Source organism: Lissotriton helveticus, chromosome 3_1, assembly GCF_964261635.1.
Source record: "Lissotriton helveticus chromosome 3_1, aLisHel1.1, whole genome shotgun sequence".
In the NCBI taxonomy this organism is placed as follows: Eukaryota; Metazoa; Chordata; class Amphibia; order Caudata; family Salamandridae; genus Lissotriton; species Lissotriton helveticus.
The window spans coordinates 271,580,417-271,594,832 of NC_136061.1; the positions used below are offsets into that span (position 1 = coordinate 271,580,417).

A 14,416-nucleotide genomic window follows, 5' to 3' on the forward strand; every position below is an offset into this window, starting at 1 on the left:
TCCATTGTGCAATGATTCCCTTTGTTACTGGTCTACCCAGGAAACTGCTTGCGAAGAACACAAAGAACTGTTTTGTCTTGTGTTCCTTGGTTCTTTCTATGTAGTGCATTACTGCCCTTCTAGCGTCCAGAGTGTGCAGTGCCCTCTCTGCGCTTGTGGCCGGTTTCTGAAAGAAGCTTGGTATTTGTACTGTCTGGTTGATGTGGAACCTTGACACCACCTTTGGCATAAAGTGTGGGTCCGTTCTCATCACCACCCTATCATTGTGTATTTGGATGTAGGGTTCTTGTAGCGTTAGCGCCTGTAGTTCGCTCACCCTGGCAAGCGAGGTGATTGCCACCAAGAAGGCTGTTTTCATTGTTAGCATTTGTAGGGTGGCCTTATGAATGGGTTCAAAGGGCACTTTCATGAGCTCTGTTAGAACTAAACTTAGGTTCCATGCCGGTGGTGGCATCCTCTTTGGTGGTGCAATCCTCTTTGCCCCTTCCAGGAATCTCTTTACTATCTGTAATCTAAAGAAGCTCTTCCCTGTTTCTCCTCTTGTGTAGGCTACTATCGCAGCTAGGTGTACTATTAGTGAGGATGAACTTAGTTTTGCCTTCAGCAGGTGCGTGAGATATCTTAGCACCGTTGATTCCCTTGTCATCTTTTATTGTAGCTTTTTCTTGCTGCACCATTGTGTAAACCTCTTCCATTTTGCCATATAGCACCTTTGTGTGCTAGGTCTCCTTGCCTCTCGTAGTACCCGCAGGGTGCTCTCAGGTAACTTCAGGTGTGCAAACTCAGTCTTCAGGAGCCATGCTGCTAGGCTGTGGCTTTCTGGCTCTGGGCATAGTAATTCCCCATTTTGCATGTAGAATAGGTCTTTCCTTTTCCCGAACTTGTGGGATGCACCCTGTGCCATTTCCATTATCTGTGATTACCAGGTCTGCCTGGCCCACTGGGGTGCCACCAGGATCAGAGACATGTTGCTGGTTCTGCACTTGTTGAGTACTCTGTGTATCAGTGTTATCGGGGGAAAAGCGTAAGCAAATGTTTTCGACCAGCTTATTCATGGGGCATTCCCCAGGGATCCTTCCCCTGGATGCGAAGTTTCGGCATTTTGCATTCTGGGGTGTTGCAAATAGGTCTATTGTCGGTGTTCCCCACCTTCTGAATAGCTTTTGCTTTTCCTGTGTATTGAGCTCCCACTCGTGGGATGGCGATGTCTGTCTGCTGAGCCAGTCTGCTTCCACATTTGTCTTCCCTGGAAGGTGTATGGCTAGCAGGTCTATTTTTAGTGGGATGGCCCATGTCCATATCTCCTGTGCTAGGTTCGATAGCGGGGCTGATTGTGTTCCTCCCTGCTTGTTGATGTAGAACATCGTTGTTGTGTTGTCTGTCTCAACACTCTAGTTGTACAGTTTTGTCTGGAAGGCCTTCAGGGCGAGGACCACTGTCTTTAGTTCCAGGTAGTTGATGAGTTTGACCGCTTCCGCTGGATTCCACAGACCCCTCACCCTGAGCTTGCTCATGTGAGCTCCCCATCCCTTCTGGGATGCGTCTCATGCGTCCTCAAACTCCTTTCTTTGCAGGAGGTTATCCATTTCGGCCTCGAGCAGTCTTTTCTTTCTCTCCATTTCGGCGGCCTGTTCGGTGTCGACGTATACATAGATGTCGAAATGTGCTTCGGTTCATTAATCGACGCCGAAGCGACCTTCGGGTCCTTTTCTTTCAAAGTCGAACGTTCCTTTTCGGGGACGTGCTTCAACGACCATGGCTTTTTGCCGGTCTTTGCCGCCTGGGAGTCCTTTTCGAAGGAGCCGCTGGGCTGTTTGTCCTTGGATGCAGCTGCGGCCGTCGAGATTTTCGGTACCAGTGCTCCCTTTGAGGGCTTACTCTGTTTTTCAAGAGTCTGACTCAGACTTTCGAGGGTCTGTCGGGGCTATGGGGTCGTCGATTCTCTTACCTCTTTAGAAGTCTTATCGGTCTCTACGACCGTGTAGTCGTAGTCTTCTCCGGTGACGTCCTCCGCGTCGCTCGAGAGCCCCAGGCCTCGAAGGGACGGTGGTTGTCCCTTGCCTTACATGTTGTAATTGGCTCTTCTCTGTCGCTCTCTAACCCGGAGAGTCTTCGGTGTGAAGGCAGAGCAGGCGTTGCAGTACTTGCTCTCGTGGTCGACCGGTAGGCAGAGGTTACAAACCAGATGCTGGTCCTTCTGCGCGTATTTGTGGTGGCAGTTACGGCAGCAGAATTTAAAAGGTGTCTTGACCATTGTCCCCTGTGTGCGCATTCTCCATTGGACGTCGAAGTTCTCCTTCTCCTTAGTCGTCCCGGCTCGATGGTGTTGTTCCTGGCTGTCTTCTCAGTCTTTTCAGTGCAAAATTCGACTTTTCTGCATCTTCTTTCCTCCAAAACTCTGGAGCCCCTCGGGAATGATCCAGACCCAACGAAGGAAAAAAGAATCAGATGATGGTGCCCAAAGGTGGGAGCTTCCGCAGGAAGCGTGCGGACGTCACAGGAAGTACACCAAAAGGTGGGATGTCGACGCCTACCTGGCCTAGGAAAAAAAAAAAAAAAAGAAAGAAAAGACTATGATTCCAGACCCAACCACTAGACTGCAGAATAATGCACAGCATAGTGAATCCAGAAAGATTCACGCTGCAAAACCATGGCAGAGAGGAAACTCGAAATATACTTGGTGGGTCCGCGGCGGTCCTGCCAAGCATATTGCGGCCTTTAGACCACTGCACCACTGACTGGGAACAGAGGTTCCCTGGTGGCGGCCCTGGGAGGTTCGACCGCCCCACTTGTAATGGGGCAGTTGGACCGCCAGTGCGGCAGTGGATGGGCCGCCACCAAGAGTCTGGCAGGCCTCGGACCACCAGACTCTTCATTAGGGCCCTAAGGGGGGCCATTAAAAAAAGATACCACTCAGCCTTCTCACTCTAATGTTTTGTTCCTTGACTTACCTGATCTGTACCTCTTTGTCCAACAAGAGAAGCCTCGCCCTGGGTCTTCATTGTGTTTTTTTGTTATTAACACAAAGAGCACTGCCATTGTTTAAGATACACTACTGACTCCTAGACTGATCAACTCCCCCCTCCCCTTTGTATTGTTTAAGGTTTTCTTTTTTGTGTGTACCCCATTAAGGCTCCCAGATGCCCTATCCTGATGAACACCTTCAAAATGTGTGGATTCGGTCGACTGTTTTAAACTGCTATTTTTTCAAAAGTCAACAAAACAATTAACACTGAATAATCTTCTCGATAATCAAAATTATACTTCAGTTTTTTGCATATGTGCTTTCTACACATTTTCTCTCCACTAGCAGTCCGCTAATTCTTTTCCACTTAATTTGGGCCCCCATAATAATTTTAATTAATTTTTGTTGATACAAGAATGATATTGTAATATGAACATATTTGACAACTTTTTCAAGTAATATGAACATATTTGACTACTTCCTCGACTGTGCTTTAGCATAACAGGGCTTTGTAGGTACCAGAACAAAAGTTGTGTAAACAGAGTCTCTGGTTCAGGAAAGGTCAATCTTTAGGGCTCATCCTCAAATTGATTTTGTACAATAAGGAAGAGAGGGAAGTCTTCTGGAAAACCTGCTTCTCAATGCTTTTCTCCCTTAAAATAAGATGAAAATGCTAATCCGAAGGACAGAGCATTTTTCAAACCGACAGAAGTAATAATGCTAAATCCTTCACAATTATTCTGTTTAAACACAGATGTTGCATTTTTTCTTACAACATGAAAAAGTTTTCCCTGGTTCAGTGAAAACCTTGATCTATGAAGACCATTGCATATTATTTAGGGTCTATTAAAAATCTAGATTAAAGACTAAGCTCTGACCTATCTATCATCTAAACAGAAAGCAGGACTGTGCATACACTGAACATCATAGTTTGTGTCGGTCATGTCCATATTAATTTCAATTCACAGCAAATTTTCTGCTCTAGGATATACACAATTAAAACTGGTTAGGTACATAAGAAGGAACTTTATAATTGTGCTTCCCAATCTAAAGACTGCCAAGTACATTACCACAGTCTGTAGACAAATAGGTAGGAAGACCTTACGTCGGTGAAAAATGTTCCATATCTGGTAATTCCAGACAATTGTGGGTTCCTCTGTCCAGAAGGAATCAACACAGAGGAATGAATGCACAGTCGATCAGGAGTGAATATGCCCAGTGCGCTTTGGGAATTTTGGCACTAGTCTTATCGACTGCAGAGTGGTCCATTACGGTTTACTTTGGGCCAGAAGCATTAGTTTCAGTACCTTGAGTTGGATGACAAATTAATCTAGTACCGCAGGCTGCCTAGACTTGTAACTCAGTGCATTACCTCCCTGATCTACTCCTAAGCAGTGCACCCAGATGATGCTCCCCTGGAACATGAGCTGGAGTGTCCTGGAAGTAACCCTCTTACAAGTACAATAGGTAGGGATCCTGAAATGGGCAACCCAACCCTGATGTAGGCACAAAATAGCAATGGTAACCCAGATGCATCTCCATGACTGCTATTTGCTCAAGTTTAATATCATCAAACGAAAAATGGAGTGTACGATGTGAAGAACAAATGTGAAACCTTTTTAGGTCTCAGCCTGCGTACGCTGCGCTTGCGCAGTCTCGCTAGGGAGATCGTATGTTTTTCAGAGTGGGGCTTGAACGTGCCCCTCTTCTCCAATGGCTGGCTTCCTAAACGGAGGCCAGCTATTGGAGGAGAGGGGCGTCTGTCCATTTAAGCCCCGTCTTTTTGGGATTCGGAGGTGTGTTTTTTCGTTTCTTTCTCTCCTCTTCCCATTGGCTGGAATTTTACATTCCAGCCAATGGCAAGAGGAGAGAAAGAAAAACACGCCCCCAAATCCGAAAATGACGGGCGTTTCTCCGAGGCATTTCTGCTTCACATCGGAGAAACATGGTCATGTGGAGCGCTCTCTTCTCTTGTTTTCTCTTCTTCCCTCTTCTACTTTCTCCTCTCCCTCTCCTTTCCAGCTCTCCTGTACCTCCTTTCCCTGTACTTCTCACCCCGCCCCCTCCCTCCTCTTTTCCTGGCCGCTCCCTTTTCCTTACTCTTACCCTCCTTCTGCCCGCCTTTACTGCCCCCTTCCGCCACCTGGTCCCCGGAAACAATCAGCAGTTTTCCGGCGCCCTCGGCCTCACGAGCCGCCGCAGTGTGAGCTGCCAATTTGTGGGGGACGGACACACCAGTAGCTCAAAGAGCCTAGGAAAGCGAGCGGCGCCCACCCGCTGGGGGCTCACCGCTCGCACACGTCAGCCGAGTAGGCCCTCCCTCGGGGCTCACAGTTCCGCTGCAACGCAGTTCCGGCCAGCCAGGAGCACTCGCAGGCCGCTCATCTGAGTTTGGGCTCGTGAATGTGAGAGCTGCCGCAGCTCCGCTGACCAGGTACAATGGCATCAGTTCAAAATGCTTTTTATTTGCCAGGATAACTATAAACAGACTACAGCTAATAAGAGCACTGAAATAAGCTTGTTTAGAATTGGTAAAACTCCATAACGGTGACTGAATACAAGTTATTTTTAAACTGAATCATTGCCAGGGCAACACTCAACCTACAGGCCTTCGAGCTACAGGGGTTCCCTGCAAGGTACATATTACTTTTTTTATTTATTCAATGCATTTTTATATAGCGCAGACTTTACCCGAAGGTGTCAGAGCGCTGTACAATAGAACCAGTTATGTTACATGAGAGAAATGGTACAAAATAGGACGTCACAAAAATTAACAGGCGAGGTAGAGTAAACATAACAAGGGCACCGCCAGCACCTATGTGGCGCACAGCGAGGAGCAGCAGCAGCGGAAAGTCAGCTGGTATTTTTTGCTTTTCTTGCCTCTGTTCCCTGCTTGTGCTCGTATTTACTTGCCTCTGTTCCCTGCTTGTGATCGTTTTTTCTTGACTCTGTTCCCTGGGGCGTTACTGGGCAGAGATGGGCGTGTGGCTGACCTAGACTGAGGGAAGCAACGGGTGAGCTCTGGGAGTTGGTGGGGGCCTCGAATAACCCATTTGTAAATAAGGAGACTTGCCCGGGGTGAGGGTGTGTGTGTGGCACTGTGTGTGTGTGTCTGTGTGTGTCTGTGTGTGTCTGTGTGTCTGTGTGTGTGTGTGTGTGTGTGTGTTGGGCTGTGTGTGTGTGTGTGTGTGTGTGTTGGGCTGTGTGGTTGTGTGTGTGTGTGTGTGTGTGGCTGTGTGTGTGTGGCTGTGTGTGTGTGTGTGTCTGTGTGGCTCTGTGTGTGTGTGTCTGTGTGGCTCTGTGTGTGTGTGTGTGTCTGTGTGGCTCTGTGTGTGTGTGTGTGTGTGTGTGTGTGTGTGTGTGTGGCTGTGTGGCTGTGTGTGTGTGGCTGTGTGTGTGTGTGGCTGTGTGGCTGTGTGTGTGGCTGTGTGTGGCTGTGTGTGTGGCTGTGTGTGTGTGGCTGTGTGTGTGTGTGTGTGTGTGGCTGTGTGTGTGTGTGTGTGTGTGTGTGTGGCTGTGTGGCTCGGTCTGGGTGTGGCTCGGTCTGGGTGTGGCTCGGTCTGGGTGTGGCTCGGTCTGGGTGTGGCTCGGTCTGGGTGTGGCTCGGTCTGGGTGTGGCTCGGTCTGGGTGTGGCTCGGTCTGGGTGTGGCTCGGTCTGGGTGTGGCTCGGTCTGGGTGTGGCTCGGTCTGGGTGTGGCTCGGTCTGGGTGTGGCTCGGTCTGGGTGTGGCTCGGTCTGGGTGTGGCTCGGTCTGTTATAGTTAGTTGAGCTAACAAGAACTCGCGCCCCCGCAATGCACTGCAGTTGACGTCACACATTACATCACTCATGACAGGGTCAGTGACATCACTCATGACATCTGATGATGTCATCCTGTGTGTATGTGTTTCTGAAAAACTTAAGTATGTATTATATGTACATACGCCATGGTGTATTGAAGAATGAGTGAGCGTATGAGTGACTGAATGGCTGATTTTGTAGGTGCATGACTGTTTAAGTGAGTGATTAAACATGTCTTACTGAATGCATGAGTGACTAATCTGTGTGAATGTCTATCAGGCTGTTAGTTGGTGTGTAAGTGGCAGCATTGGTTGGTGAGTAGCTACATGACTGTCTATGTGGGTTAATGATTGGTGGTGTATGTATAACTGTATGATGAGTAAATGGCAGTGTGACGGATTCTTTTGGTGACTACCAGGTGTGTGAGTAACTATTGGTGAGTGGCGGTGTGCGAGTATATGTATAGGATTAAGAGTGCATTCATCAGTGGCTATATTGATGAGTGACTGTGTATGAGTGACTGTATGGGGTGACTGTGTATGAGTGACTGTATGGGGAGTGGCTGTGTATGCAGACCTATGAATCAGTGACAGGGTATGTACTAACTGGAATTTGGTTTCGCGAATGGTAGTTTGGATTTTAGAGTAGGTGTAGGAAAGGTTACATAAGGGTGTGAGGAGGTACAACAGATATTAAGTGGATGATGTCATCCGTGATGTCATTTGAGATATCAGTGATGTCATCATTGAGGTCACTGACCATGCCATGAGTGATGTACTTTGTGACTACATCAGCAGTGCATTACGGGGGTGCGAGTTATAGTTAGCTCGACTACAACAGCAGAATTTCTCTACCGCCAGTAGGATATAAGGAGATATGTGTGTGTGTGTGTGTATGTATATATATATATATATATATATATATATATATATATATATATATATATATATATATATATATATTTTATCTGACGTATTGCCAATGGGCTACATGCCGCATAACAATACAGAAGCTATTGCTCCTCACAATTATTTTTACAAAAACATTGTAATAAATAAAAGCATACCTTTTTTTATTTTCGGAGAATCCAACAGGCTTGTGCTACTTGGACAAGTGCATGAAGTGCTTTCATTGGGGACAATTACATCGACAGAGGTTCTATTGTCTTCTGTGTTGCCACAGGATTTGCAACTGCTGTTCAGTACATCCATGGGTTCCTAGAAAAGCAATACCGACAATACCTATTAATAAATGTACTTTTACAGGGATGATCTTAACAATTCCATCTAAACAGAAGGCAAAACAAAAAACAAAGCTGTGGGCACCGGCACTTTAAAAAAAACAGATTAAGTGACAATGCAGACGGCAACAGAGGAATTTTGTTGACTATATTTAGACTAGAAGTCTGTATGGCATATGCGGATGCATATGAGGAGGTGGAGATCCAGCCTAACAGCCAGAACTGACAACTTTGGAACTGGACAACCAGGTATGAGTCACGGCGTCTGCTCAACATCCTGTGATTCTAGGCAACTCACTTCATTATATATATATATATATATAAAACATTTTGTCCTATTGTAATAGAATTGTGGGCTCATGTAATCAGTTTCATTGCACTTGAGCCGAATTGGTCTGTAAAAACTGAAGAAATGTACACATATGTGCAAGAATAATAAACATTCTTGCCCTGCCTGGCTACAGTAATCTTTTTACTCAAAAGAAGATACTAGATACTCTTTGATCCAGGATTCAAACTAGCTTTACAACAGGAGAAAAACTACATAACTAACCTGAATCCTCCATCATGGATCACCTATAAAAATTAATAAGAACTCAATATCCCTGACTCTGTAGGTGATCTTGGAACATTTCAAAACAAAAATAGTTATAATAAATAAGAGAATAAGGAAACTGTAACTTACCCTGTAAGCTTCTGTTCGTGTCATGCAATGATATAGATTCAAATGCTATGCATACTCCTGCCTCAACTGGTTCTTTAAAGAGGTCTGTGACCGATTTTAGCATCCCTTTATGCATCAGGAGGTAATGCATGGGCCTTCGATAGAGTCTCCATAAAGAAGTCCTCCTCGACAGGCTGTTTGTGCATATCGACTTTGTGGTAAGATGCCGCCCTCTGCAGCACCCGATACGAAGTGGCATCATCCAGAGGGAAGGGCTGGGTGGACATAGGTCCGGATCTGTGTCACCTGTAGAGGCCACAACAATCATCCCATGGGTCATCGTGGGGTTGAGGGTCGTATTGCATGTCATACGGGTCATAGGGAGACCTAGGAATAACACCTTAAACTTTGAAACAGAGAAAACCCAGAGGGAACTCTGGTGAAGGGTTCACATTGGTAGCAGTGCAGAACCTGGGCGAGGATGTGGTGGCACAGGATGTGGTGGGGATCTGCTCTTCCCATGGCGTCAAGGCTTTATAGGCAGTTGGTCCAAGGGTGGATTGATTGTCTCCTCAAAAGTAAATTTTCTCTTTGGAGGGAAAGAGGTTTTCCTTAAGAACAATCTTAGCCAGAATTCGCCCAGTCCCAGCATGAATATGAATACATTGCTGCCTCGTGTTGAGCTCGTCTTGGAGCCACTGGAGGATAGATTGATCATTATCCTTGAAGGTGACGGAGGATGCTGCTCTGGATGTCTTCTTTCTTGGAGCAGAGGTAGTCTGGTGGGCTGCCGGCACCGAACTCGATTTAGTCTGAAATCTTTGACGCGGAGGTCGCTGTCAAGGGCAGTTTTGGATCCAGCGCTGAAGAGCCTGTTGTCGAAGGGTGTCTCTTGGAGTCACTTCGAAATAAAACAGTACTTCTCTCAGCTCCGACTCGGTATCTAGATGCCAACCTTAGCCGTCTGGTAGTGACCGACCTGAGCCTCATGAATGGCCTGTGAGCTCAATACTCGACCCTCTCAAAGGTGATGCTTGGCTTTAGAGTGGCGTTGATGGATGGGAGGTGGGGCACCGGTACTCAGTGCAGCAGTTTATGTACAAGGAGACTCAAAGGGGTGGATGCCTGTCAACATCGGAGGTAGAGACCTCTTCCAGGTCCGACAGTTGTATTTCTGACCCAGAAGCCTCTTGCTGCTGTTCAGATGCAGTCTCCTGTTCCCCAAACAGGTCCAGAGTGTCTTCTGAATGGCAGCTCACCATCAATGCCGATGCAAGCGGACTGCAGCGGAATTGAGGTAACTGGCAGGGACAGTGGCCGGTAACTGAGGCGGAGGCAGAGAAGGCCACCCCTCCCCTTTAGCACGACAGAGCGAGTGCAGCCCTAGAGATACTAGCGGGCGCCTCAGGGAGACGACGGGCCGGAGGAACCAGGGTAGAGCGGGAGAAACCAGGGTAGAGCGGGAGGAACGCGGGATTGAGACCGCGCTGCAAAGTCCCGAATTTACTAGAGGCTAGGAGACCGCAGGGGCTTTATAGGAGAGTGCCCCAAGTGGGATCATAGTAGCGCGCCCAGAGACCCAGAGGTGAAGACTGGCAGCGAGAGGCTGGAGAGGCGGGGGCCTTCCCCCAGGTCGGCAGCAAGCAGCAATTCATACATTGAGACCTGAGGAGAAGGACAGGAGATTAGCAACGCCAAAGAGGAGGAATAAAATAGCGGAGTGGACCCAGCAGCAATGATTACGTCGAAAAGCAGGGCCCAGAGCTTGCCGATACCAGTGACCAATATGCAATACAGAGGAGAGACCACCCTCCCCCCCGGGGGTACACGGCCCCAGGGATCACGCTGGTAGAACACAGAGCCCTGACTTGCGCGAGGGTGCCTGACCCTAAGATGCCCACCTCTGGGGACATCTGACACCAATTTTCTAATAATGGCCACCATGAGTGGGCCACTTTCCAAAGCACTCCTTCTCCCCTTGTTGGGGAGGGATTTCTGACCTGGAGTCTCAGAGACCCCTCTGAGAGAGTTCACAGCGACAAGGGAGTCTCACACAGCGGAGGCCTGTTTTTTTTATCCCATTACTGCTGGGAGCACAGCACCGTACACCGTGACCAGCGCGCTCAATGGAACATTTGACTATGCCCCACCTAGGCGGAAACTATATCCTTTCTTTATGTACTGCGGTGCCCGAGCAACCTTTGGTCGATGACCGGTGCACGTATAGAGGAGTTTGGCTCTGGTTCACCCCTCGCCCGTCACCTACCCAGCCGGACGTCGGACACTGTTTTTCCTCATCTCCCGTTGTGCCTGCTACACCCTCTGCCTCTTCTGCCCTCCATTATTCTCTGTTTACTTACCTCCCCTATTCCTTCCCCCTCTCCCTTTGCCTATTTTTTCCTCATGTTTATGCTAGGCTTTTGTGCTTTTGTAATCCCAGTAACTATGCTCCAGTAACTGATGTAACTTTGTAACCGTGCTCAGAAACAATGTTCATTCCTCAAGTAAAGTGCTCCGATATCTCCGGGTCTAGCCAGCGCTATATAAAACTCAATAAATAAATAAATAAACAAGACTATCCCAACGCTACCCAAGGCACTTCTTATTTCAGAAGGCAAGCTGAGCAAGAGCCCTCTTGATGGTCTTGTGACAGACAAAGGTTGCAAATTTGATGTAGGTCAGTCCTGGGACACTTCGCTCAACACTTCCGGCAGTAGCGGAATATAGTTCTTACCATTCCAGGCATATTCTCCGGTGTCGAGGAGTGGAAGGAGGCACCAAGGGGCCAGGCATCGAAGTGGTCAACCACAGTAAATGAAGCAAAGACGACTGAATGCTAGGAACTTACAATAGATACACAGTTTCTTCAACTGACAAGATAGATGTAAATGAATAGGCCCAACAAGAACACCATGCTGCGTCTTGCCAGAGCTCGAAGGAAGATGTATGAACAACATGGCAGAGAAAAAAACAATGGAACCGATACCTATGCGCATTACCAATCATAGGTGGAGTCACTATAACTTGTGACTCAAAAGATTTTTCAAGAAAAACTTGTGCTCATCCCAGTCCAACACTAGATGGCAGAAGTATGCACAGCGTGTGTATCTACAGCTACATATACCACGAACATAAAGGTGCACTTTGGTTTTATTTTCCCTCCCAAAAACAATAAAAGCAGAAACCAATTTAGGATTAACACATTTTATTTGCATTTCTCAGTAGACATACCACTGCCTACAACCTTTCAGTCAGCGGGGAGGAACATAGCTTTCCCACAAAAGCCAGAATGAGCCCCAACCCTCAAACATTACTCCAGTAGAGCTAACACAAGGATCTATGGGTTTAGAACACCCGTACTAGGATCAAGATCTTTTAAGGGCAAGATCTGGATTTCTGCGCTTGGACATGCCTAAATGCCGAGCAAAAAATTAAAGTTCTCTACTAGTATAATGCAGAGATATTATGGGCATGTCAACTCTCGAAATTACTTCTGCAGGCAGCATGGGAAGGACGGCCAAACTATGTCTAAGGCCTCAATCTCGTTTTTGTGATTTTATTTCCATCTCAGGTTTACCTAAATACAGGTCATTCAGTCTCTGAATGAGGGCTCACCTGTTCTACTCCACATTCACAAGATGGTTTGTTCTGCTTCAATATTGTCATTATTAGCGGTTTCTCTGCCTGCAATTTGAAATATTTCAATATGTGGTATTGGAGGATCTGTCCTGGATCTGCAAAACATCTACTCCAAGCATATTTTGCCATTAAGACAACTTCCTAAAACCTGCCCAACTTTGGGTAATGTCACAAATGGTGTGGTTAGAACAACATTCACTCAATACCAACTACAGTAGTTATCTGGCTTACTTCTGATCCATGCAATATTTTAGAGTTTGGTATAGCTTAAGTAAGGTTTCGCTCCCTTGTGTGGTGCACATGCCTACTCTTGCCCATACAGAAACTACTTCACTCTTGATCACTGAACTGCTTGCCTAGCTCCTTTTCACAGATCTTCTAGTCTGAGCTCTTGCTTAAAGGTGCAGCCAGAGAAATTAATTTACAGGACCATGTGTGTCCCGATTCTCATCGTTCAACCATCTCACAAAGGCTGTGAGTTCCTTGGGATCTTCCATCTCAAACTGTCAGTGCAAGAGCAAGTGGCGCACCTGGAGATAGCGGAAACCTTTTTCCTAGAGAAAAGGCTTTTTTGCCACTTGTAAAACAATTAGCTCATCATTAGGCATTTAGTCTCCTTCCATTTTCTAACCTCGTTCATATCTAAACCCAGGTGAAAAGGTTTGGTTGTTGAGAGGAGGGTGGATGGAAAAGGAAAGGAGGGGAAATCCTTCTTTACTGCTAGCTTATCCCCTAGTTCTAAAGAGATTCTTTTGGTTGGGGAGGAGTAAATATCTCACTTTCAAATCTTTTCCTACCCATAAGTCAGTTTCAGTGAAAAGGTGGTCTACAAAGCATTACTGCTTTTCCATCTTGTAAATAGGTGTAAGAAGTGTGCTTCCTGTAAGTAACACTCTAGGTTCACCCTAGGCTGCCACATGGTAAAGGAGTCTAGTGCCCACTCTTGGTTTCTTGCCACCCCGTATGAAATCAATGATAAATAGCTGAAATTACTTTATTATTTGTTACGATAGCGATAGTGGTATGGGCTAGAGAAATCTAAGTATCCTAGGCAGTATGGTCACCGTTATTATTGCCAACATGTCTGCTCAAGAGAAATGGCGCATTGCCTTCTCTGTTGCTCTTTTATAATGTCACTCAGGAGCAGGAAATAACTGAGAGCAACAACTTGTGTGACAGACAAGGGAAAACGTGTTCCTATGTAATTTACAGACGTGGACGCCCATCAAATGAGTGCAGTGCTGTCTTTTGCTCCAATGACTCTTTGATAGTGCTTACGACTTAATTATGTTAATCTTATACCCAGACACTTAATGGGAGTGGCCCAGCTTCCTCAGTATAGACTCTGAGAGGTCAACTATGGAGACTAGAAGGTCATCTACAAACAGTGAGCTTCTAGACATTGGCACCCGACTATATTCCCTTGATGCTGATCTCACCAGATGTAGTTAGCAAAGGAATCTTTGGGGATTGCAAATATAAGTGGGGACAAGGTACAGCATGGCTTTTGCCAATTCCAACGAAAATGTACTGTAAAGTCTCGCCCTTGACCACGATATGCCTTACTAGATTTTGGTAACTAGCTCGTAACCATTTAGCAAAAACTGTCACAAACATCAGGGAGGGTACCAGGTGTTGCATGTATGAGAAATTTACTCCATCTAAAGCTTTTTTTTTGTACATTCAACTTTTGGAGCAGAAGGTTTTTGGGAGTTCCCTTCATTTTCCCTATATGGAGAAAATTCTTGTTAGTGTCCTAACATTGGCGACCCTACATGAACCTGAACAGGTTGGTTTCAACCAATAGTGGGTAATGGGTTCAGTCTAATGAAATAAGGATCTACATGACCCTCACTGAGAGGCCCTTGCATAGCTTGGGGATGACCGACATCGCTGTATCTAGCTTGGAGTGCTATGGGAAATCTGCCTAAAAGTATTAAAGAACTGAACGGGGAGCAGTGTCAGAAATCGTCGTATGATTTTGTAGTTCAAGTATATGTATACATTGAGGCACGGCCATTGACCCCTTTTGAGCCTATGGATTCCATTGATCACTTCATCCAGAAAAGCCAACTTAAAAATCACAACCACTTTGCCATATCAATCAATTTTCAATTTTCAAAATGC

At 46.4% G+C, this 14,416-nt stretch overlaps 1 protein-coding gene across 5 annotated transcripts in view; it reads right to left on the minus strand.

The window, feature by feature from the left end:
* Nucleotides 1-14,416, minus strand: part of GGNBP2 (gametogenetin binding protein 2) — a 668,014-nt gene that overhangs the window by 132,471 nt on the left and 521,127 nt on the right. For all 5 annotated transcript variants that reach the window (XM_078679788.1, XM_078679790.1, XM_078679791.1 and 2 more), the window contains one exon: nt 7,813-7,963. In XM_078679788.1, coding sequence (XP_078535914.1) covers nt 7,813-7,963 — 151 coding nt within the window. The remainder of the gene's footprint in view (nt 1-7,812; nt 7,964-14,416) is intronic.